The sequence below is a fragment of the Anas acuta genome, chromosome 3, assembly GCF_963932015.1.
Source record: "Anas acuta chromosome 3, bAnaAcu1.1, whole genome shotgun sequence".
NCBI lineage: Eukaryota > Metazoa > Chordata > Aves > Anseriformes > Anatidae > Anas > Anas acuta.
Window position 1 is genome coordinate 9,011,940 of NC_088981.1, and position 26,329 is coordinate 9,038,268.

The 26,329-nt window shown below is 40.5% G+C and overlaps 1 protein-coding gene across 3 annotated transcripts; it reads left to right on the forward strand.

Annotated features, from left to right (window-relative positions):
* Positions 1 to 994: 994 nt before the first annotated feature.
* Positions 995 to 25,271, forward strand: ACTR2 (actin related protein 2). Of its 3 annotated transcripts, none has more exons than XM_068675607.1 (10): positions 995 to 1,172; positions 6,632 to 6,742; positions 10,424 to 10,438; positions 12,384 to 12,599; positions 16,685 to 16,757; positions 18,548 to 18,684; positions 19,472 to 19,621; positions 20,310 to 20,455; positions 20,884 to 21,016; positions 22,218 to 25,271. In XM_068675607.1, exons 1-10 carry the CDS (start codon positions 1,125 to 1,127, stop codon positions 22,386 to 22,388), a joined length of 1,200 nt encoding a protein of 399 aa, XP_068531708.1. In that variant the 5' UTR covers positions 995 to 1,124; the 3' UTR covers positions 22,389 to 25,271. The 3 variants fall into 3 exon arrangements, with proteins under 3 accessions (XP_068531708.1, XP_068531710.1, XP_068531709.1); XM_068675608.1 differs by lacking the exon at positions 10,424 to 10,438 and having other exon boundaries at positions 1,036 to 1,076; positions 1,108 to 1,172; positions 6,632 to 6,757; XM_068675609.1 differs by lacking the exon at positions 10,424 to 10,438 and having other exon boundaries at positions 996 to 1,172.
* Positions 25,272 to 26,329: the final 1,058 nt, after the last annotated feature.

A 26,329-nucleotide genomic window follows, 5' to 3' on the forward strand; every position in this document is an offset into this window, starting at 1 on the left:
GTTCAGGGGATCACAGGATCACAGAATCATTAAGATTGGAAAGGACCTTCAAGGTATCTGGTCCAACCATGACCCTACTACCAATGTCACCACTACACCATGCCCCCAAGCACCACATGCAACATTTCCTTGAACACCTCCAGGGATGGTGACTCCACCAGTTCCCTGGGCAACCTGGTCCCAATGCCTGACTGCTCTTTCTGAGAAGAAACGTCTCCTAATTTCCAACCTAAACCTCTCCTGGTGCAGCTTGAGGCCGTTCTCTCTGGTCCTATCACTGGGTACCTGTGAGAAGAGGCTGACCCCAGCTCCCCACCCCTTCCTTTCAGGTAGCTGCAGAGAGCAATGAGATCTGCCCTGAGCCTCCTCTTCTCCAGACTAAACACCCCCAGCTCCCTCAGCCGTTCCCCACAGGCCTTGTGCTCCAGACCCTTCCCCATCTCCGTAGCCCTGCTCTGGACACGCAGCAGGGCCTCGATGTCCTTTTTGCAGTGAGGGGCCCCAAAGTGAGCACAGTACTTGGGGTGCAGCAACACCAGAGCAAGTGCGGGCCTGCTGCTGACTTCTTGAGTGTTAGGTTGGCGATGAGGAGCCATTTCTCCTCAGAAGGAGCAGCCAGGCGTTGGGACGGGTTGCCCAGGGAGGTGGTGGCGTCACCATCCCTGAGGGTGTTCAAGAGGTTGGATGTGGTGCTTGGGGACACGGTTTAGTGGTGACACTGGTGTGAGGGGGGATCTGGTGGCCACCAGAGGCAAAGCAGGGACATTGTTGTTTTATTTCGTTTATTATTTGCGAACCCTGGAAGGACACAACGCGGCCGGCACCCCGCGGGCTGCCTGTGAGGGGCTGGCGGCGGCAGGGCGGGGCGGGGCGCGGCACGGCCGCCATTACGGCCCGGCTCCCCCTGCCGGCCGCCCGCCGCCATGGCAACCGGGGCGGGCGGGGCGGCGGGCGCGTGATTGGGCGGCGGCGGCCGGGCGCTGACGGCTTCCGGCGTGCGCGGCGGGGGCGGCGGGCGGCGGCGGGAGGGGGGGTCCCGGTGGTGTCCCGGTGCCGGGTAGCGGCCGTTGGGCGGCGGTTGGGCGGCGGCGGCGGTTGGGCCGTTGGGCGGCGCGGCAGCAGGGATGGACACGCTGGGCAGGAAGGTGGTGGTGTGCGACAACGGCACCGGGGTGAGTGGCGGCGGCGGGGCCGGTACCGGGAGAGCGGCTGGAGGGCGGGTGGGATTGAAGGAGGAGGAAGGGAGGGAGGGAGGAGAAGGGCGCCGGCCCGCCCGGCTTGCAGCGGCCCCTGTGGGGCTGGGGAGGCCGAGCGCGGGGCCTGGCCTCGGGAGGGGACGCGGGGGGAATGAATGGGCCGCGGGGGCTGCGGGGCCGCCCGCTGGGAGCCGGTAACCGGGAGGGCCCCGGGAGGGCTGCGGGGTGCCCAGCACCTCCCCGGGAGGCGGCAGGAAGCCGGCCTTTTGTCAGGCTGCGGGGCGCCCGGGCAGGAAGTGCGGGAGGTACCATTTGCAAGGCAGGCGATAAGGTGCTGGGCGTGGAGATCCCCCTCGGGAGCTTTGTTCGGCGGGCGAGGTTCCCCCCGTTAAAGAAACGCTGCCTGTTGGGCTAACAACGCCGCCGGCACGCTGCCGTCCCCGGGATGGCCGGGTGTATGCTTGGCAACCGCTTAGGATAAAGGAGAAAAAGAAATATTCAAAACCCAGGGTGGAATAGTGGAGACAAAGGATGATGTTGTTAAGGATTCGGCCTCCTGATTCACGCTTTGCAGTTAGCATCCGAAATGGTTGGAAAGGAGAAGCACGCAGCTGACAGGGTTTGACAGCTCCCCTGCCTTCTCATGTTTCCCCTTCTAGGAAAAATTATCCTTAACGGGGCTGAGGTCCAGGGCCTCTGGGTATTTCTTACAATATCAGTTAGAAAAAGGAAAGAAAAATAAGATGCTTCATTTTTACAAATGAATGTGGAAGCTGGTGGATTATTTTTCTGTGTGGTATGGGTATTTCTATTTTTTTTAGATGTTTTAATGTGTTTCTTGTCAGGCTTGATTCCGAGAGACCCATGCTCAAATAAAATTTTAGGACTTCATCCCTTAGGATTGCCCTTTAAATAGCAGTAAATCACCAAAATGTAAAATGTTTCAGGTATAGTTAGTGACAACAGCTCTGCACTGTAGCCAGTCCCAGGAAGGCATGAGCCAAGGGTAGAAACAGTTATTTTTACACTGTTTCCCAAGGTAAGTTTGGAACACAGGCTTTGCACAGTGTAACAGCTCTGCATCAGTTTATAAATCAAGAGGCAGACGATGCGTTTTTCCCCTTCTGAACTGAAGCAGATGGATATAAATAACTACAACAGTGTAAGATACCTTTGTGCTGCTGTGAGAGTGCCAGAGAGGAGGGGCCTGTGTCACTTCAGCTTCTGTTGCTTTGGGTTGTGTTTTACCTCCAAGCAGAACCGCAAAGATGTGGACGTAGCCTGGTCGCAGAGATAGCTGTGTGCAAGAACAAAGTATCAGGGTATAATTATTGTTAAATTAGTCAACTAGAAATATTTAGGTCAAACTGGGAGAATTAAACTGGAAGAAAATTCTGTTCTTCAGAAAATCTTGGAAACCTCAGCTGTATTGAGAAAATGAAGTTTGTCCTATATTGTCAAAACACTTCTTACAATAACCGTTTTTCTGTGTGACAAAGAAGAGCTGCTTTATATCAAAAGGATTTCTGATACACTGAGATAAGCCATGATTAAAGTTAAGTGCCAAAAATATTACATTAAAACTACACCTGAGTGAGTTTTCTATTCTCTATTTTTACCATAGACCTGTCTTTGAAAAGTTCTCATTATGCTGAAATATGACTTTAAATGTATCTCGCTGCTTTGAGGAAGAGGTGACTAGAAGGAAGTTCTTGCAACACGTGGAGGAGAGAGGCTGGCAATGGCATCTTAAGTACCAAAGCACTAGAAGTGGGCGTTCTTTTTGTTACAGGACAAGCAATAAGGCCTGTAAACGTTTCCTGATAGTATTTAGGGGTTTTGCTTGAGAGTTGCATCAATAGAAAGGGTCAGGCACAGATATCTAATGAGAATATCAATATTCATTTTAGAGCTTGTCACGTGACGTGCCTGTGAGCTTCCTCATTCTTTCAGTTCGAAAGAATACTTATACGTACCAGTTCTTACTGTTTGATGACTCAGTAGGAAGTGAAAGAGTCAGTATAAACCACAGTGCAATGGAGAAGAAACTATATATGGTAAAATCTTTTACATACGTGGTCTTGCAGACAGGCAAACGAAGCAGCTATTCTTAAAACATTTTGAATGTATAGCAAACGCTTGCAAAAAATGAATGATGTTGAACTCTTGGCTTCCTTGCAGCAATGCATAAATTCATTGAGTGGTGATGTTATTGTTAGAGCCGTGGTGTATACTAAGCATTGTCCTGAAATTATTTGATAATTGTCACAAGGGGTGTGCAGATAATGGGTGGCAGAGGAATAAGTGCACTGTACTTAAATTTCAATGAAGGGCTTCAAACTGAGGGTGGAAAGTGCAGTGAGCGTTTAATGTCTGGCACCAGAAAAGAGAAGGTGATTATATTCCAAACAATTTTATAATGTTTAATAAGTATTTCGGAGGATCATTTGTCAGGGAGAGATAAGTGTCTTATGTTTCTTACTCTCCTTCAAAAATCCAAAACAGTCCAGGATCTATGATATGGATACAGTTTTGTTCTAAGATGCTTTTACCTGTCAGTTATCTCTTGGTACTTTTGTCAAGTCTGGTTCTTCAGCCTTAGCATCTAACGCTACGTCATCATCAACCTCCTGAACCAGCTGAATATCCAGTGTCGTGACAGGCAGGATACTACACTGAGAATGCTCTCATTGATGGGGATGCTGACGTACAAGGCTGCCTTGTTCTCATCTTCACTAAATATTCATGGAGCCTGGGGAGGGGGCAAAAAATGAAGGGAAGGAGGAGAGAGAAAATTTTGCCCCTTCAATTTGGTAAACTCTATACAGAGCTTACCAGGCTTGGCAAAAATGTCATTTAAAGACTCTCAGTTTCCAACCTGAAAGCGGTAGGGAGGAATTAGTAGAAGTCTAAGCTTAGCCTTGCTCATTCTGTGTTGCACAGACTAAATCTGGTTGTAGGATTTGTTAATTGCTGATATCCTGCTATTATGCAGCATCCTGAGAAGGTGTGTCAAGGCCTAGAGGACTTAGCATAGAACAGGGCTGGAAGTTAAAAATGCTGTTTGGATAGTAGGAACTCAGAACTGTGCTTCTGCAGGTCAGTGTATTCTAGCTCACTGTAGTTGGATGTGGTTACCAGAGGTACTTTTAAGGTTAATCAACTTGCACTTACTTTGGTTGTGCATCGCGGCTGCTGCATAAACCTCAGGGTTTATTTGCCTGGCCAGCAGGAGCTGCAGGTGGGTGTCTTGAAGCTCCTTGAGAGGTGCTCTGATGGCTTCATTTGTAAAGCTTCGTTTAGGTGGTGCTGGTTCTGTTCCTTCTGTTCACCAGTGCGGTTGCTGATGACTGGTAGGGAAGTTACTTCAGTCTGGGGGAGGGGAAAAAAGAGGAAAACCAGATAACAGCTGCATGGGTGTGAAGGTTTAGGTGTTTATGGCTATACTCAGAATAATCTGTGAAACCTTAAGCTAGAAGATGGGATTATAAGGGCTGTTTTGTAGAACTTCATTCAAGTTTGGCCAGGTTCTGCTGTACAACCAAGTTCTAGTCTGTAACAAGCACCTTGTAGTAGCGACTAAACCTTGTAGTAGCAACTAAAATTGCATGACTGAAAGCACTAAGTCTGAAAGGGAGGGGTGTGTGTGTTTCCTTATTTATTTATTTATTTTTAAAGAATCTGTACACCTTTATTTGCACTCAGCTCAGTCCTTCAAAATGTCTCAAATGTTTCCTGTGGTGTAAAACTTCTGGTAAAGACTTGTGGCGTGTTCAGGTAGCGTGATCCAAAAATGCTTGTGGCTACTCTTTGCTTTCCCATAGCAGCGCTGCATTCCTGAATACACAGATAAGATCTGTGTAACTCCTAGGTACTTTGGGCCTGAACGAAAGGCAGGGAGTCGATAAGTACTTGCCTCTTTGCAGAACATGGATTGAAGTCGACTGAGTGAAATGAATTTTATACACAGTGTCTTTCTTTAGGTAATTAAAACAGTTCTGCCAATGGAGAGAACAATTTCTGAGCTGTGAAAAATGAGGGGCACGAAAGCAAAGAATTCCCTCCCCACCTTAGTAGCCCAAGTTTCACTAAAATGTTTCTCGGCTCTTTCCAGAACTGGCTTGATAAATGTCTTTCCGAAATGGGTGCCCTTTGTCCTTCAGTAAGACAAATAATTCAGAGCAACAACAGAAAGTGACTTCTCGTGTTAGAGTTACCTGTAATGACGGAGTTCCCCTTGGCTGTGAATTTTCTGCCCTTGGAGGTTTCCAATTCCCATCTGGACAAAGCCCTGAGCAGCGTGGTCTGAGTTCAGCGCTGCCTGGGTTGAGCCCAGGGCTGGATCAGAGAGCTCTCAAGGTTCCTTCCACCCTGTGATGCTCTCTTACAACTAGATGGCTTGGTAATTTTGTAGGTAAAAATGCTTAATGTTTGGCTTGGAACCACGGGATTTTTTTTTTTTTGTGTGTTTTTACAGCACAGTAAATAAAATGTGCACCAGAAACAGAAGCCAGCTCCGTGTGAACTGCAGTAGGCATCAGAGCAGGATGGCTGAGGAGCATAACTTGCTGATCGCAGTTAGCTGAACTTGTAACTTCTTGTTGGGGCAATCTTAACTTCTTGTTTTACAACTGAGCTTCCCCTAGGGACTGTGTACAGTCCCTATACACTTTTTTATGCTCAATTAATCCTTAATGTTTTCTTAGCATATACACTGTGTATCTTTGGACCTAGCAGTGTGAAACTTCTTTCTGTATGTATTTGAGGAGCAAGCACGTTCTCAGGGTATCCTGGTCAGTATGAGCTACCGTCAGCTGAGACTTTGCCTCTGGCCTGTACATTTTAGAAGTGTTAACTGCAAACTGTTTTTTTTTTTTTCCCCTTAAAATATATCCTGAAAGTTTTGAAACTCTTGAGAAAACTCTGACTTGCAATGAAGCATCTCTGCTGGTTCCCAGATGAACCCTTTTTATTGCAGCGTAACACCTGAGTTCACAAGGTTTTGTGTTTTCTAACGTGTAATTTGTTACGCTGATCTTTGTGCTAATTGGAAAGGCAAGTTAATTGGGTCTCATTGGGTGCTGTTATAAGGTGCTCCATCACAGAATGGTAGGTTTCAGTTTGCTGGAGAGTTTGCTGTAGTGTGGCAGGAAATCCAGATTTGAACACTAGACTCTTTTATACCTCTCAGTGTACTTAGTCATTTTAGTAATGTTTGCAACAATCTGCTTTAGAAAACATTTTGGAAGATACTTTAATTCTCTATTAAACATTTCAGATGTGGAGACCTGTAGAAGTGATGTGAAAGCATTAATCCTGTATGGGCACATGCTCTTAAACCTGAGACTTTTTTTTTTTTTTTTTTTTTTTTGCCCCCAGACAGGTTTCTGTTAATAAAGTAATGCATGCTCTAATAAAATTGTTTTTCTTTTCAGTTTGTGAAATGTGGCTATGCAGGCTCAAATTTTCCAGAGCACATTTTTCCAGCTTTGGTTGGAAGACCTATTATAAGATCAACGGCTAAAGTGGGAAACATTGAAATCAAGGTAATTATTTTTATTGTTATTTGTTTAACAGATAAGTTAACGGGTGCCCTACATATTGCTCACAAAATGTTTGAAAATGGTTGTTCCTGTATTCTCATTTGTGCTGTTTCAGTATCTCTTGAGTAATTTCTATGTTGGGTTTTAGCCTGTCACGTATTACGAAGTAATCAAGAGGATAGTGTGAAGTTCTGCAGAGGCCTTCAGCTAGTACAGCTGAGGAGGCAGCAGGTAGGGCTCAGGTAGTTCTGGGCCAAAAGGGACTTCAAATGCCAATATCTAAATGATTACAAGATTAGAAGGCAGAAATTCCCCAGGCTGGGTGGGGTCTTTGAGAAACCTGGGCTAGTGGAAGGTGTCTCTGCCCATGGGGGAGGGAGGGGGGTTGGAACTTGGGTGATCTTGAAGGTTCCTTCTAACCCAAACCATTTTAGGATTCTATGGTATCAGACAGAAGTGGTTAAGTGGTTGGTACTTGTCACTGAGATGTACTGTAAGATTATGAACGAACTGGTGAAGCGTCCAGGTCTTTATGTACGCTTTGCGTTCTGCTGTGATCATCTGTGATCTTGTATGAGGTGCTTAACCTCGGTTGTGTTTGCATTTCATTGTTTCTATTGCTTTTGTTTTCTTTTTGTTGCTGACAGAAGTAATGTACCACCAGTTACAGACAGAGGCTGTGTTCAGGCTACTGCTTTGGTGGAGAGCCACTGCTCCAAAATCCTCCTCTTATGTTTAAGGAGCCATTATTTCTCACTTTTCTTTTGTAATTACAGAGAAATGCTTCAAATGTTAGTAATTGCTTCTGCAATTCAGACTTCAGGAAACATCTCGGCCCTGCTGTGCCTACACCCTCTTTTCTTGCTTCTAGCCACACATTCTCACCTTGTGCTGGCCATAATGCTTGTGCAGTCATGTGGTGAGCCGCTTTAGAGACCTGACGCAGCTGAAAAAGACTTATTTCTTTGTAAGGTAAAGTTTTAACTGCCTCCTAAGACAATTGTGAAAGCTCTAGTTGGATGGCAAAGCAGAAGAAGCAGAAACTTGAGGGAGAAGCGGAAGAGGATGCAGAACTGTAGAAACCCCCACTTAAACCAGTGAAGATCAAGTAGAACCACACGTGCACAAGCTTTCATTTTTGCTTTCCATGTTGCTTCTGAGGAACGGCTTGGACAGAAATTTCCCCCCCCTTTACCAGCCTTGTTTCCTTATTTTCAGACCCCTGTGGTTGACGAGGAGAACTTAGTTATCTGATTGCCGCTGCTGCCTAGAAGCAGCAGAAAGCAGTACTAGAACTTCAAGAGGACAAAAGATGTCAGACCTTCCCAAACTGCTTTTATATATGGATCTATGTAGAAATTAACAAGTCTTAAGTCCAAAAAAATTCTCTGTTACAAAATCATATCAATGAAGTCATGTCTTCTTACTAGCTGATCTGATAGAGCCTGTCCTGCCAGTTTTGGCATCCTGATTATTTGGTAGCTTAGATCAATAGCATTACAGATGTCAGCGTTGAATTAGAAAAATAGATGGTAAAAGTGGGTAATTGTTATGAGATAGCTGCAAAAGAACCAATAAACCACAATTTTTCATATATTGTCCCTTTTCTACTTGTGTGGATCACACAGGTGTATTTTAGAGAGCGTAAAGTGTGTCTTCATTCTTCCTGGCTGTTTTATACCATCTCTCTATAATAGCTTGTCACTCTTTCTTAAGAAAATTTTGTATCCAGAGAAGAAATTCATGCTGCAGGTACTTTGGATGTTCCGGTAGGATGACTTGTTAGGTGTGTGTACCACTTTCCTTTGTGAGATTCTTGCAGATTTCTTAAAATGTATTTTAGCAGATGAGTTTTATGCCAAAACTTAACTCTAGCCATTCACTTTAAGATTTTACAGTGTAAGTTTAAAGCTGAGTAAAGGAAACTGTCAAGAAGATTAGCTGCTTAACTTGTGAAAAGTATTCAGAAAAGCTGTCATTCTTGTGAAATTCAGAAATGCTGTGAAAAGTCTGGAAGCTGATCAGAGCAGTGGTTATTGTCCACCTAATGAGTTGCCAATTTCACGTTGCTTTGTCCATCTTCTCCTTCTGGATTCTTGTTTCACATCAAGGTGACATTTTTGGAGGGTGAGTAGCAGTCAGGGCCACTTATGGCAATGCATTATAGGAGCACTGACAGCTTTCTTGATGCCAAGGAGTTGACCAGATTGGGATGCTGATATTTAGGTATTTTCATCTTCATTAGTTCCTGTTTTATTTATTTATTTATTTTGGCTTATTATGTGGCCATAGAAGCAGTTAAGCACAATGGAAGAGAGAGTCATGAGCTGGTTAGAAAAAGAGCATGGTCACAGCCTCCTTACACATCTGCTGCTGTCTTTGAAGTGACTGTAGAGCTACAGCCTCAGTAGCAGGGATATATCCTTTTCTCCTACCTCCAGTTCAGGGCATAAACACAAAAGGTCAGTTATTACTGGAATTATTTTGCTGGAAATTGCAACGTCTAAACTTAAAAACCAGAAGCATAAATACTGCTTTTTAGTTTTAACTGATTTAGTGATCTTTGAAGCAGGTATTGGGAGTTAATAACCTTAGGAAGGCAGGACTGTCATGTAGCTTTGACCACTTAAGACAGGGTTTTAGGGCAGATCAGACTTAGGGGACCTGTTGAGCCATAGTCCAGGTGTGCAGTTCTGCTTAGTTTTTGCCAAAGACAGCCTGGAAATGGTCTTTCTTTCTCCGGGTTTGAAGTGAGGAAGTGAGGCCATGCTCTGACCAGCCTGTTTGGTGCTGCCTGTGTAAAGGGAGCTGCCAGAAACTCTAAGCACTTTTTCTCTGACACAATTTGCAAAATAACTAGGTTTGCCTTAATGGTGCTGGTAGTTATCTTATGGCTTCTGACACGTCAGGTGACTTGATGTAAATTTAATTGAAGGAGGAAAAATCTCATTAGTCATGAAAATGGCCTTAGTATAATTTTGGACAATGTTTGTACACATATGCTTTAAATATTTTAGAGCGCTTCTCAGTGGCTTTAATTTTCCTATCTTCCTGCCTCCATTGCTTGCTGTAGGGAAGAGCTTTCAAACCCTGCTCTTACTGCACTTTGTGATTGCGTATTTCAGTTCTGAAAGTAGCTACCATCGTTTAAATATCTCTTGATTTTATTTCCCCTGGATATTGGTTCCATAATACCTGAACATATTAGTCTGCTTACAGGTGAATTTTTTGTTACTGTTTTCAGTTCTTGGGTATTTAAAGAAGAGTATTTAAAGCAATCTAAATTTAGCGTTTGCCAGAGCTAGTTATGGTCAGATGCTTTGTGCAGTCTTGTACAGTTCAGATAAACATTTTGTCCAGGGTAAAATTCCAGTGTTACAGAATATTTATGCACAGTGTCCTATTTATGAGAAAAATGCAGATCTTACTTGCAACATCAGATGCATAAACACGACATGCCAGTGACTTGTAGCAATAGCTTTCTTTAAAGAGACGTTTTAATCCGAGATCCTGAGAATGTTAGCTTGGCCATAACTACACTAACTCAGATAATTTCCAGCTGTACATGCATTTTTCAGCTTATTTCTGCTGTATACTTAAAATAATTTGAGAATTTCATTTAGGCCTTTTCTGACTTTCTTACTTCTACCTTCTTTCTTCACCTTTCTTGACCCGTTGAAGTAGAATAACAAAAAGATGGTAAGTGAGGTGCCCCTGTGCTGCTTGTTCACCATTTTTGCTTGATGGGACCTAGTACCTCTTATGCTATTTTTGATGTTACTCATTGTTTTGTCTTGCTCTACATCTTACATTGGAATACATACTTATTTTGGACGTTGTTCATTGCTTTGGTTTACTAGCAACTAATTAATGAGAATATTTTATGTGTTGCTTCTAAATGTTACCTGTAGTTCTGCAAGGTACAAGAATAACACTTTACGGTCAATGTGAGCTCAGTACCTCTAACAGTAGAAATTGCTTTATTTAACATTACAAACCAAGGGCTTGAGAAAAGCCTCAGATATCAGTTAGACGGATATTATTGAGCACCAAAGTGGTGGAAACACTAGACATTATGACACTGGTTTCTCTCTGCAACTACAGCTGTACTGTCCTTCTTGATCCTACTAAGTGTGCATGTTGTTTGTTAGCGTGCTCTTGTTCTGCCCTTTAGCTTCGTTTTAACAAGACATGAAAGTTTTGTGTGACTTTGACTGCATATTTGATTAGTGTCTTTTCCCAGACTACGTCCTGTTCAGGAACATTAAGTCTCAAAGAGCAGTGCACAAAAAAAGGCTTCTGATTCTTCCAACTGGTGGGGTTTCTGTTGTCTTAATTCTCAGGAGTAATGTGGTACCTGGTGGAGTTTTCATAGCATGTTTTCACTGAAGTATGTTTGATTTAAATATCAAAGCCTTGACTTCTGTCTTCTGTGTAGTCAAGACAACTGAGTGTGATCTGCTGTGCGAGGGAAAACAAATAAAATGCCTTGTCAGGGAGAAGAGGTGGAAGAAGAATGGTTTGTTTTAAATTATTTTCAATGAACTTCCTTTCTAATGGTCACCAGTAGCTGCTTAAGTTGCTTCTATAAAAGGCACTGGATTTTTTCATTGTGCATCTTGGCGTTGAACAGTAGACTGAATAACCTTTGCTTCAGAGGTCTTGGTGCCACGGTAACTGCAAACCGTGGTGGCATTTTTTTGCAATGAAAAGAGTATGGGAGCAGTGCTCTAGAAGTATGTTCTTAGAGGCTAGCTGTGAGCAATTCAGTTAAGGCTTCTTTAGGGAAGTATAAGATATGACAGGGAACAGTGATAGTGTTATATTGGACATACTTTGTCTGGGAAATACGTGGGAAAGGAGAAGATACATTGCTACTAATCTGAATGTGCAATGTTTGCATAACTAACTTTAATAAACAGGTTGCTTAATTAGTGTGAGATGACTGTACAAACTATGCATTGGTTGGTTGCATTTGTGTAAGAATGCATTACTGGGGTTTTTGGCTTGGGACTTCTGGCATGGAACAGTCTGGGGTGTATTTTATATTTAGATGCCTCTTCTTCACACCCTACTGGCATAGGCAATATGTAAACCATTGTTTCTTTCAATGTATAGCGTGGAACTTCTAATCTCTTATTTGCTTTTGCTACTGCTCTGTATGCTTACGTACCACTCATTATTCCTTTTTTGGTATTATGCACAGAAATTTGCAGCATGCATGGAAAAATACTCTGCCGATCCCACCTACTACTTTTATGTGCCATTGTGTATCTTGGCCTTTTGAAATGGGAACTTGATAAAAGAATTTTGGAGTTGTCAGTGGAGAAACCTTTATGTTTATAAAGGTCTTTGTAGTATCTCACTTTAGCAGGCTTCATTCATGTGTTTAAGATTAATTGGAGAGTGGAATTAACAAAGTTTATTTTGGAAAAGGTTTGGGATGGGTAACAGCCAAATTGAAATACTACCTGAAATGTATTCTACTTCTCTCCTAAACACCTGAAAATGATTCTAAAATGCAGGCAGTGTTTAAGAACACAGTTGGACACAGGCTGGAGCAGCTCACTGTTACTTTTTTGAGGATATTGCTGTTTAGAATACTCTGCAAACACTGATATGTCTCTTTATTAAAACTTTGCAGGATCTCATGGTTGGTGATGAAGCAAGTGAATTACGCTCAATGCTGGAAGTTAATTATCCAATGGAGAACGGCATAGTTCGGAACTGGGATGATATGAAGCACCTCTGGGATTACACATTTGGACCAGAAAAACTTAATATTGACACAAAAAATTGTAAAATACTACTTACAGAACCTCCCATGAACCCAACTAAAAATAGAGAGAAGATTGTGGAGGTATGTCTGTCTAGTAGAAACTAATATGTGCTGTCCTAGAAGTATAGATAAAAGATTTTAATCTTACAATACCCAATAACTGTTTGAGGCAAAGCAGTTCTTTTGTTTTTTATCCAAAACTTTGGTCTTGGTCATAAAGGCTACTGTGGTCAAATTCAAACAGTCCTACCTCATCCAAAAATTATAACCGAGCTTCTTGTCTCAAGCCATATCACCAACAAAACACAGAGTTGGAAGTGCATGTTTTTCTTCAGGTGTCTAAGATATTTTGATTACTAGGTATTGGATGAATGTTAATTACTTTAAATGACTTGGACTTTTGTAAGCCAGAAGAGATTTGAGGCTTGAACAAGATGATGCTTGCCAGACGGAGCAGTGTTGTTGGAAGTAGTTGAGACAAGTGTGATGACAACCAATTAATTAGGCTTTGATTAATAGTAGGGATTATCAATGAAAGCCTTCTGAGAAGGAAAGCTGGGTTGTTGGATCCTGGATCTCATGGTGACCTCAGCTTGCTCTGAACCTAAACCTTGGCTCTAGTACTGCGTGACAAAGACTCACTTTTCACGAGCAGTAGTGTTTTAAGAGAGCAAAAAATTTAATCTCCTGTTTTTTGCTTTTCTCAAGCATCATATGTATTTCCAGTTAATGCATGTATTTGGTTTAACAAAAATTCTATTAAAATTTTCAGTTAAAAATAACTACCTGGTAGGGCAGAAAAAATGTTTTCTAAAGGTCTGAAACCTTACCCATGTATCGGAAGTGTGAGTATGAAAGGTTGTATGTGTTTTTTTTCCCCAACTCAGTTAGTACAGTAAGAATTTATCATTACCCACTGACCCTGCCTTTAAAATCCATTTGCTGTCACAGTTATAGCAATGCTTTCTGCAATGTGGCAGAAAATATTTTTGCACTTTTGTTTCAATGACTCAGGAGCCAGCTAAGTAAAGCGAAGCTGGAAAAACTTATGTGGACGAATCAAACTGTACAATTTTAGTGTTTCTGAATTGAAGGTTTCCTAGCATTTAAGGACATCAGGGACCAGTTAGCTAAGTACTACATAAGCCAACATTAGCAATACGGTCTGCTGTGTCTCAGCTGTGGTGTGATGAACATAGTGGATTATTCTGGGTTGCCTCCATGCAGCAGGAATGGATGAATTTCCTGTTCAGGCTCTTTTTGCTTTTCAGCTGCCTACAAGTGTTCTTGTTTGTTTTTCTGTTAAACGCAGTGGTCTGGGTTTTAGTTATTCTGGTACTGAGTAATTTTATACCATAAATTGAGAAGCCTTCTATGGGTTCTGAAGTCTGATGAAATATTTGTATTGTCCCATTTATTTCCTAAAACCAATCCAGAGATCACAGATACTTAACCATCATCCAGAGGACTAGGGAGAACTAGAACCCATTTACATAAATCTAAACTTGAGTTAAACAGGAGTTCTATGCTTCTATTAATGTTTTTAACTGATCACAGCATTATGACAACTAGGAATATTTATTTTTTAACCGCAACCTATTCGCACTTCTTTTTGACAGTGACTCTTCCTTTTTGGGGAAGTTAGCCCCAGTATGAGACAGAACTGAATTAAGATTTTCCTACAGGCTGTAGTAAATGTTAGTGCATTTTTCTGGATACATTGCAGTAGCATTTTATAAGAACAGCTTAGTCATCTGGACCCTATCAAGACGGTAGATAATTCCATATGCTGTATCTCATTCTGTTTCCACTAATTCTCTTTCCATACCCCATCCATCCCTCCATCAAACTCAGCTACGTACCAATAGCTGCAACTGTTCACAAGACCATGTATATTGTAAAATGCATATTTTAGAAGTGCTGTTTCTTTCACAGTATGTACAAGACACGGATTAGTCTTCAATTTAACTGGGTGTTTGCTCTTTGTCTGCTGCATTCTCATTCTGTAGTACCCTCAGGAGCACCCAGACTTCCATGGTATATTGTGTGGCTGTAGAGATGATCTAGCATGGACACTTGAAGTCCCATTCCAGTATTCTTTCATGTTTTTCCCTCTTTTTTTAGTTCTTCCTTTCTGGACCAAATTAGAACATCAGTAGCTAATCCAAAAGCTGCTCTCACTAGAATAAGAATCTTTTCAGGAGAATGTGCTGGTCCATGTTTACATCTTCAATGTATTAATATAAATGCCCTGTGTCAATGCATTTTTCTAGTCAAACAGAACAGACCTAGGTGTCTTGAAAGAAGAATAGCAAACCATAAAGCCCTGTGTGTGGGCTACGTACAAAAGGATTTTGGGGTGACTTTCAGAGTGCAGTACACCATGTGAAGGTAGTAACTAATGAAATTTGAGTGTTGAGTTTTTTATATGAAGAAAATTTAAATTTGTCCTGTGTTGGTTTTTCATTTTGTAAGCACTCAGCTTGCTTGAAAGATTTATCCTTAGGAATAGTACAGTTTTTAGTTGTTGAGATCTCAAACAGGATCTCTTTCCGAGTTGCTTTCTTTCAACTGTTCCTTTTCTCCTGGACATTTCTGCTTCTTGTTTCTGAAGGTATTGCGTATATGCAAAATTGCGGTGATTACAGAAGCTGCTAGCCAGCAGTGTGTTGCTGGTTCTTAGCCAATGCATCTCGATACTGTATTAAACTTCCTTTTGTATCACTCAGTTCAGCTAGGGGGGTTGTGAGAACCCAAAGCCTGGTGTTCTCATGGCAGGGTGCTCAGCAGCTCGCCCCCTCCATGTTCCTCTCTGCGTGACTTCTGTTATACGGCGTGCTCGCGGGGAATGTTCTCAGAAAGGAGGCATCAGTCTTCCCAGGGGTTCTGCTCTGTGCTCGATATAGCTATGAAATAATTAGCATGGCTTTGCGAGGATCAGGGTTTTGATATAGGCCAGCCATTTAAAATCATGCTACTCTAACAGTAAATTCTTCAAATTGTTCAGAATTCTAAAATTGTCAGGCATCAGCTTTTTACTTTAAAAATATTTAGCTGTCTTTTACTTGAACTGTGGGAGTGCTTAGGATTTAATCAGTTTCTAATCCTAGAAGTTGCGGAAGTGCTCAGAAGGCTGCAGAGGAGCAAAAATAAAACTTTGCATGTGCTGAAACGATCAGAGTTCATTGGTTTTTCCTGGTAAAGCATTTTGAGGGGGAAAACTTCTGTGCAGCTTAATTTGTTTACTTGGCCTTCTTTTTGTTTATAAAGCCGACAAGATCCTATGAACTGCACATCCTTTAATCCTAGGCTGTTTCTTCACTGAAACTTATACAGTGTTTAGGGAAGCCTAGCCTACAAGACAGGCAATTACCTTTCATGTTTTAATGAGTTGTTCTGCAAACCTGCATAGTTCTGCAAGTAGAAACTGAGTAGTTCTAACTGTCCTTTTTCAGTTATAGTGGGTTTTGTACTAGAACTAATTTTAGAGGTTTGTCATCACTTGTACTTTAAAGAAAGGAAGAGGAAGACCCGGATGCAGAGAACAGTCTGTGATAGCGCTCTGATTCTAGACTGATACGAGTAGGAGTCTGTTTGGTCTTTGGCAGTCTGCAGTTGTACAGAGACTGTTGACCTGGATATGAAGAAGAGAAAAATCTGAACCTCATTAGATTTAGAGCATCCATCTTTAACAAACATTTCCTTCCAAAGTCACACTTCAGTAATGAAGTAGTTGGCTGGCCTACAAGTACTGCCTCCCACTCATTAAGCACTTTAGAAAATGGCTTAGTTGCAGAAATGCAGAAATTGGAGTATGGATTTCTTGAAACTATTCACATTTGTTGCTAAAAAGGATATGAAATGTTTTAGCTCCTTGATATGATTCATATGGTATGAATGGACAGGTAAGGTATAGAACTGAATGTGCTATTACTGCCACAAGGCAAGTAGGTTTCAAATGTTTGTAAAGGCAAGTAGGTTTCAAATGTTTGTAAAGGCAAGTAGGTTTCAAATGTTTGTATAGAATGAGTGTAATAAACTTTCTTGGAAGGTCTTTTTGACTAGGGAAAAAAAAGGCAGAATTATAGAAAGTTTTCAAACATCCGTGAAAATTTCTTTAAGAATCTTGCCTTATTTGGAGATTAATTTTTGTCTTCATCTTGCAGGTTATGTTTGAGACGTACCAGTTTTCTGGGGTGTATGTAGCCATTCAGGCTGTCCTTACTTTGTATGCTCAAGGTAGGCAAAGATAACTTAAAAAATGTTTAACTTATAATTGCGTTGCTAGGCTGTAGCTCTAAGATGGTATTAATGGGTCTTGGGCTTACTTCAACACTGATGTGAGCAAGCTGAATCCTATCTTAAGGGTTTGCTTTTTGTTTTGAGGAACTACTGAAAGATTATTTTTGTGGACAAACTGTGCAGACGTGCTTGTAAATGCAAAAACCTGGTTTATCAAAGGTATCATTGTTTCAGGGTGTAGTCACTTAGCCTTTGGCGTGCTTCCAAGTTTTAATGACATGCTTTTGATTTTCTGATAAAGAAAAGTATTACTGCAAGTGAATTTCAAGCAGTCGACTAGGTGACTTTGCACTATTTTAAGTTTGGGAAAATGTTGATTCTTCGGTATATAAACAAGAATAAATGATTGTCAGTTTGAGAAGAAAATTACAGATTTACTGAATTCAACAGAAATTCTGCCATTGGCTGCAATCCATCTATGATCTAGGATATTCAAGCAATTGAATTCTAATAACATGACTTCTCACATCTGTTTACTGGTCGCTTGGTGTACTTAACCATCACATGGCAGGAAATAAACATCCGTATTCATTAATATGTCATCATAGTTTGTTTCCAAGAGCAAAAGTGATAGGATACTGGAAGGGTGGGACCGCCATACAAGTCATTAAAAGCAGTTGAACCCAAACCACTTTTGCAGACCTGGATTATAGATTTATTTGTTGTGTGTTATTGTAGTCCCAACGGACAGCACCATTACTTTTTTTTTCCTAGATATTTTCCTTGGTTTTGTTTTGGTTTAAGTCTGTTTAACTACCTTATAGGGTCTCAAATTCTGTTGTAATTGTACGTGTATTTTCCTGTATAATGGTCAATTACTCCACTCTAATCTAAACTACTCTGCTCTAAATCTGAACTGAAATCTGAACCATGATCCAAAAGAAAGCTGAAGACCTTCTAAAATAAAAATACAAAGTGGTACGCAAATAGAATACTTACTTTTCAAAACTTAGAAGTTGTTCTTTAAAGCATCCTACATGTTTAAATTGCACGCTCTACATGCTTCTGACATTTCAGTTTTGTGCACCTTAATATATGATTCATTTATGGTAAACTTTTTTTCACTGGATTTAATTTCTTGAATGTGAAAGTGGATCTGGTTCTGTCTAATGCTGTTCCTGTGGGGAAAAACGTAAATGTGGTGTATGGTCCAGATACTCTCTACCTTATGAAGCCATTGTCTTGTTGATTGTGGCTGGTACTCAAAAACAATAATAATATTAATAATAATTCTAATAGTCCTAATAAATCTAATAAGATAAATTTGTGGCATGAATAGCTCTAAATTTCTTCATATCTGAAAAGTTAATATCAGGTTGCACATATACAGGTGGATCTTAGGAGAAATTTGTAACCCAACAAGCATTTAATGATCTTACATATTCTCTTTAATTGGAGTGCAATTTAAGATGTCAAAACACTGGATAAAATGGTGAATGGTAGAGCTGTAAGTACCTAGGCAGGAGTCAAGGCAATACTTCTAAAAATGTATAGAAAGCATTGTTACTGTCAAAATCTTCTGTTTAAAACTGAGGTGAATGGAAATAACTGAATTTTAAATTGTGATTACTTTTCCCGGAATGATGACTTGGGAGAGCAGAGGTTGTTTCAAGATAGTTACAAGGTTAAGATTACAATTATAAAGCTATTCTGCTCTATTTATGGAGGCGCTAATAAAAGGTGTACTTTTTTTTCTCCGCCCATCCCTACCTCCCCCATTCTTTTAGGTTTGTTGACTGGGGTTGTTGTGGACTCTGGAGACGGTGTGACTCATATTTGCCCAGTTTATGAAGGTTTCTCCCTCCCCCATCTCACCAGACGGTTAGATATTGCTGGGAGGGATATCACTAGGTACCTCATTAAGGTAAGCTGAAAAGAATCTTTTAAAGTTGAGGCTAATAGCTGTGGCACACTGGTGCACGTCTCCTGGATAGCAAGAAACCACTATATGCATTCCCTGCATCACTCTTATGTTACTTACATAAAGAATTCCAGTATTCTTTGTATTGCTTCAGCTTATATATATTGTTTTGTCATCAAAATGATGTGATAGGATTGATATTATTCAGAGACTTCACTTATTTTTTTTTTTAGTAGCAGTCTAAGAAGGGAAGGGACTTTATTCCTTATTTGGAAAGGAAGAAAAAAGTCAAATTTGGCTTTTTTGATGTGTAAAATGAAAAAAAAATTGCATTCTGTCAGTTCTACTCATCTATTTTCAGAAAGACCATTTTTTAGGTGTGGCAAATGTAGTGATTCTTACCTAATTATTAATTAAGGCAGTATGTTTTATAGATTATTTGCTTTAAAAAATACAAGCAATATTCTGTGTTGACAAATCCTATGCTTTAAGTGGAATAGTGTGGTGTTCTGAAGTGAAGACCTAAATGTAAGAACTATTTTGGTTATCTTTCACTTCCCTTTCTAACAATTGTACTGAAAGTTGTGAAGAAAGAAAATTTCCCACTTGCAGTGATGCTGCATCTGTGTTTTTCATTTCTGTTATTAATGGATACACTGTGACAGACTTGATTTAATACTAAATTTGCTGTTCCAAAAGGGAGTCAAACTTGAAAAAGATACATTTTTGAACGTGCACGTCTGATAATGTGAACAGGACATTTACTGCAATTCTAATCTCCTCACTCTAGCTCCTCTTACTGCGAGGGTATGCTTTCAACCATTCTGCTGATTTTGAGACTGTTCGCATGATCAAGGAAAAGCTATGTTATGTGGGATACAACATCGAACAGGAGCAGAAACTGGCATTAGAGACCACAGTACTAGTTGAGTCCTACACGGTGAGTGTTTTGAGACAACTTTTCTTGTCCTAAATTTCTTAGGTATAAAATTAGGTAGCCTTTAATTTTGATTCTTCTTAAGTTTTTCTTGGTAGTAGCCCACTTCCCAGACATGAGTCTGTAGAATCACACCTGTTTCTGGAAAAACTTTGAAAAGATAATTCCTTATTCCCAGGATTTTCATAAAACTTTGTGCTGGTTTTTGTCCTTGTAGATACTTGAAAAATGATTATTACAGCACAAAAACTTGTAGAGAAGGGGGACTTACTCTAGCATGTCGAACTGTTTTAGCTTCATCTGTCTAGCTGTGACACATTTGAGACCAATACCTGCTAACAAGACAGGTAAACTTGCTTTTAGGGGACACTTGCTGTGATAGTACACAAGGTATCTTGCAGGGGAGCATTACTGTTGTTGTAAGATCATTTTTTAAGTGAAGATTTGGAGCTGTATTAGGAGTGTTTGGAACTTCAGTATCAATGTGTCTGGTCCCTGATCTCTGTAATTTTATAGGAATTAAAGAATTCATAGCTTGTTTCAGGAGTACTAAATGACATTTGCAGTGGTGACAATAAGCAACAGTTTCCTGTTCTAAAACATGAGGTAACAATGTAGGTACTTCCTCTTGCTTTGTTTTGTATTTGAGTAGCTAAAAGTAGTCTTGTGAAATATGTTTTCTCTTCACTAGCTCCCAGATGGCAGAATTATCAAAGTTGGTGGAGAACGGTTTGAGGCACCAGAGGCTCTCTTCCAGCCTCACTTAATCAATGTAGAGGGGGTTGGTGTGGCTGAACTGCTGTTTAACACCATCCAAGCTGCTGACATTGATACCAGGTAAGAGCAGGAGGACACTTAAACTCCTGTGTCGTGGTGCAGGGGTGACATGAGAACTGCATTCAAATGAAATGCCATCTTTTGCTTTAGATGTTAATGTGCACGCTGCTGCGGGAAGATATATGCTGGGATTGGGGATCAGTCTGAGATGACTCTTTGAAGCTTCATGGCTTGTTTGGAAGCCTGACTATTTTGGTACGAACAAGCAAGGATTGCATTTTGGAACTGCAATGTTTTTTTGGTTTTATTTTGCTGCTTTCCAGGACGTCTGGAAAAGCATGAGCAAGCGTGCCAAACTCAGGCAAAAGCTGGCTTTATGTTTGTGTAGTGACAGTTTTAGATTTGTATTTATTTCCATGTACAAACAGGTAGCTATTTGTACTGCAGAGTATATGATATGACACTAGAAAGACTGTTTTCTTGGTTAGGTCTGAATTCTATAAGCACATTGTGCTGTCTGGAGGGTCCACCATGTACCCCGGGCTGCCTTCGCGACTGGAGCGGGAACTTAAACAGCTCTACCTGGAACGAGTTCTGAAAGGAGATGTGGAAAAACTCTCGGTAAGTATGGAGTCACTGCTTTATTTGTGCGGGGCAGAGGTTTATCCTGAATCCCCACTAGAGGGAACCAAGTAGTCAGAAATGACTGGAGCTGCTGGTCACCCTCCACACAACTTGCAGAAGCTTGGTGCATCTCAGTTCTTCACACCCCAGTTGTGCATGCAAGGACATGCCATAAAGCCACTTCCAGTCAATGCTAACAGCAAGTCATTCCTAAAATCTTGGGCTAGTTTGTATGTAAAACGTGCTGTTAAATGTTACGGCACAACTTGTAATATAAATTGAACAATGCTAATGAGCATTTGTGTTTTTGAAAGTCATCACTGGGCAAAAGTGATTTTTATTTTTAAAAGTTTTGATTCATACTGTGTGATGTGGGTGAAATGGTCACTCCCAAAAAAGAATTTAGAGGTCAGGGTTAACACATCCTCAAGTGAAATACATTTTCCTTGTTCATGGGTTCCTGTGATAAGCAGACAAAAGTCAGATGTGTTTTGGAGGTAACGTTGCCTTCTATCTGCCAGCAGTGCTGTGTGCTTTTCAGAAAGGAGGTATTTACAAAAGAAATTTCTTTGAGTGGAGTTTCTGATGTTAAGCTGAACTGAACTTCCCCAGTTCTTAATACAGTATTCTAAATAGCTGCAGAAGATCTTTACAGAATGACTCAGTTGCACTCACAGCTTTGACTGTACTCATTTTTGCTCTTGAAGTTAGAGCTTGAACATCAAAGAATTGAAGATAATATTAAATAAGCTGGTCTAGATTGTATAAATTTAGAATCTGTTCCATCTGCCTTTCTAAAACTTGGTATAATTCTAAAATATTTTGTGATCTGGTAACTTCTGATAATTTTAGCCATCAAAGCTTAGCAAGTATTTCGTTCTTTTCCGTGTTCATGAAATGTAAAAATGTGGTCTTTAATTTTGTATTCTGACTTCTGGGCTTTTTGTGGATACACTGAAGGTATAATTTTGGGGAAGTGTCAATAGCTGTCTCTAATTTCCAGTGCAAAGTAGTTATTTTACTTCAGTTGCGCAAGCTGAAAGCTCACAGAGTGCCCTATGCTAGCACTTCAGGTTTTTGGTTGTGTTTTTCTCACTAAATGATTTACATTTCATTGTTCTGGTGGAAAGCACAATTTTATTTCAAGAGGCTTTGTTTCAAGAATCCTAGTAACAATTGTTTTTTTTTTTCTTCTTAGAAATTTAAGATCCGAATTGAAGATCCACCTCGTCGAAAGCACATGGTGTTTTTGGGTGGTGCGGTTCTAGCAGACATCATGAAAGACAAAGACAACTTCTGGATGACCCGACAAGAATACCAAGAAAAGGGAGTGCGTGTTTTGGAGAAGCTTGGTGTGACTGTTCGATAAATCCCAAAGCTTGTTCCCATCACATGTCTAAAGCTTTTTTTCTTTCATTGCCAATCTCTGAACTCACTCAGCTACATGCTATGGAAAGGCCTGTCTTTGGCCTTTGACCCAAAGGTCAGGTTTTGTTCTGGTTTCTTGGGGTAGCTTTTGTTAAGTATTTCTTAATGTGGCTAAATTTGACTATTAAATTTGACCACTTCCCTGCAAACAAAACAGAGCAAGAGCAGCCTGTCTACTTCATTGTTCCTTCCCAGTAGGCAATTGGGTAATTCTGGTAGGCTTTTTCTTCTGGGTTTATTGCTGTAGTACCGCTAGCTTTTGTCTCTAGTTCACAAGGGGTTGTGTGCCTTTTTTAGCATAAGAAAACCTTTAAACAGGAGCTTTTGCTATTGGGTCGTTGTGGTGGTTATCTTTGCATCTTTTTGCCTCTCTCTACATTCAGACTTTTCTTTCCTGCAGTAAGGAATTTTGATTAAACATAGTTAGAAACTAGTTTAACTAGCTGGAATGGCTTTAACACTGTTTCAATGTAATGTGGTTCCATACGCACTGCTGCCTAAACTGGCTTCTGAGGTGGTTTATCAGAATCCTTAGAGGTGGTGGGGCTTTCATACTGTATTTTCGAAGTGGGCATGCACACGGTTGCCACAAACCAGGGAACACCGGATATTCTGGCAAAAGTAAATTTGTGGCCTTAGGTGTCTTTGTTTTTGTTTTTGGAGGGAGGAGACAGGTTTGAGCTGTGTTGCTTTTCTGTTAAAAGGACAGCTGGGGGTCAGGCTGACCAAAAATGCCTCTCTTTTTGTAGCTAAATTTTGGTACCATGTTATCTCAGCATAGGGAGCAAGAATGTTACGTTAGCTATTCAGTAATTGTTGAGAAACTTAGATGTGCTGAGACAGAAGCCTCTAAACTTCTGAAGAGATTTCAGAAATGCTTGTGAAAACTGTAATTATAGATATTAAGCCCCCCAAAACTAAGTTTTAAAAGTCTGATGTTTTAAGTGCTTGTATGTACATCAGAAGCACTTTATTATTAAACTTTACAAGTATATTAACCTAGTGCCAAGTAGTTATTGCAAATGAATATTTCAGTGACCGGTGTTTATTGCAGCAAGTAGATGTTTATAAACAACCACTGGCAGTAGGTTATAAAGAATGACCTATATTTGTTCTAGTTAAAAATAACATTGGAATAGGAGATGCTGTTGGTTGGTAAATATCCACGATTCATTTTGACCAGTCTTGAGATCTGATACTTAACATGGGATGGGGAAGGAAGTGGAAAACCAGTGATGAAAATGCTGTTTCCAGAAAGTACATTAAAGCTGAGTTGTACTGAAAAATAGAAGTTGTCACTAGTAATTATCAGCCATCTTCTCTGAGTATAGTTGCCTGTATCTTTTCCTGCTAGCAGACCGGTAACTATCTTTGCAAATAAAATCTGCCTTACATGAAACATAGCAAAAAGCTGCTTGCATATGAATGCCAGTTAGACCTAGTTCTACTTTGCTTTTCATGGAAATATTGTATCACTTCTTACTTGGTTTTCCAAGCCTACCGTAACATTTAAGTGTAAGGAAGTTAAGATCTGTTTTTGACTTCCAAACCTTGGAATGTACAAGATGTGCTTTCATATACTTGCCATTTGTCTACATCTTTACATTAATAATTGACCCCAGAAACATGGAAATATTAAACTCCCTTGGATTCCTAAAACTTGCTTTCTTTCTAAATTGAGCAGACAGCTTCCTTTCGGCCGAGAGAGCCAAACAGGCAGAAACCATGTCTGCATTTCTTTAATAACAAGACAGTCACTATAGTATTGCTAGTAATGACCATTTAATTATAGGTGGGTGGGGTTTTTTGCAGCTATATTTACTCTTAACTTGAACAATATGAATTTACAGGCATGCCGGTCATGCCTCAGTGCATGCACTTAAGCAGTTACTAGATTTTTGGGGACATGAATGTAAGGGGTATTCTGAATTCCTGTAGTCTTCTGAACATCTAATACACGAGATTTAAAAATGCTGTGGGCTTGCTTTAGGGCTATGGTTTCTCATGTGACTGTCTCTGGGCTTTTTGGACAGCATTGAGAATCATGGAAATAAACCAAAGAATGACTTAAAAACCGTTTTTGAATGACAATCTGCCATGTGATTTTTCAAATCTAGACCTTGACCCTGCACCCCTTTTCTAAACCATATTCTCCCTCTTCATTGGCTTGGGTTAGGTATGTGCATGTTTGAGTAAAGGATTTGGAATTTGGCCCTTTCACAAGAGAGAACTTCACAGCACCATGAGTAATAAATGTCAGTCGATTATGCAGTATCTTGGGTTTCCATGGAAACCATGTATATATTGGAGGAAAAAAAAAAGAAAGCATTTTAAATTACAGCTATCATGGATTCAGAAGAATGCATATGTAATCCACATACTGAATGGGGTGTTCCAGTTGTGCTCAGTGTGGTTCTCTGCGTGTGTTTGCACACATGAGTGTATGTGTGTGTTCTCTCAGCTGACAGCTTCAATATTGCTATGAAAGCAATCTGGTTTTAATGGGTTTTTTTGAAGACCAAATAACTTGAGTTGTATTTGCAATATGCTTCAGCTCCTATAAAATTAGAATAGAAGATGCTGCATCAAATGTAAGTTTTTTGGGAACATCCTATTTTTAATGTTAAGCTGCTTCAAACCCTCCCCACACCCCACCCCAGTGTTCTAGGATGTTAACCAATGTAACACAAATGGCTTTTTTTATACAGTTCTGAACGATATGTTAACACATGACACTGGTTGAGACCATGAATGGAAATAAAACATCTATTTAAATTGACAGGTCTTTTCAATATAAAAATAAAATCAGATTTTTTTCAAAGTAGATGCCGTTTGCTTTGTTTCCTTTGGGAAATCGCAGTTCTGTCAGTTTTTCTCTAACATAACTTTCATCACAAAACTATCATGAGCTGCTTATGCTGAGGAAATCTGACATGACAAAATAACATGTTCCCTATTGATTGCTGTCAGAGTGAGAAAAGCGCCCTTATTTCATTCCCTAGCTAAAATTTCCCTCCCTTCACCCTAGTTTCTTTAAAATTTAAAAAAAAATGTCCTCAAAGATGAATCTTTTCTAGTTCAAGCTCTATGCTTAGTACTGCAAAATGAGAAGAGCCCTTAACTTTTATTGATTTTAGCATCCCTGGCTATGCTTGGAAGCCACATAATGATGTTCTGCTGCGGAAAAAATCTTGGCATTGCTACCTTACATGCTATTTCATGCGCATCCCTCATTTTAATTGATACAAGAACTATACAAGGGGGGTTAACATGTGGCTTCTAGGAAGAGGCACTGGTTTGAAGCAGCTCTTGCACCTGAAATCTTGCAATTCTCTCTTGCCATGTGGATTAGTGGCTAGCCCACTTACTGTGATGCATTATCTGGCTTATGAAACAAGCTTAACTAGCTTCTTCATCCTGGCCCACTGTGATGCTGTTCTGTATGCATGTTCCCCAGGCATTGTGTCCCTCATGGCTTGGGTTTTACAGTTAAACAATATCTGCAGGTTGGCTCTGGGTGAATCTGTCTCAAGGGCTAGGCCAGATATTTGCCATATTAAACCATCTTAAATACAGGTGGTTGGAGACAGGATCTTAATAGGGCGTGGAAAAAAAAAAAGCATTCTCCCTTGCCCACCACCATATCTTTATTCCATCACTGTGTATTCTTGTGGGGATGAGGAGGGTGTCAGGATTTACTTCTGCTCAGTGATAATTCATGCTCCCCACTCTCTGCTTTGACTTAGTTTGCTTGTCCTGGCTTTTGCAGGGAAAGAGCTAAATACAGCTTGGTCAACATTTACTAGCCAGCTTTTTCAATAGTTAATTCCTCCCTGCAGGCACTTCATCTATTTGCCACAAACAAGCTTCATTAGCTGTGTC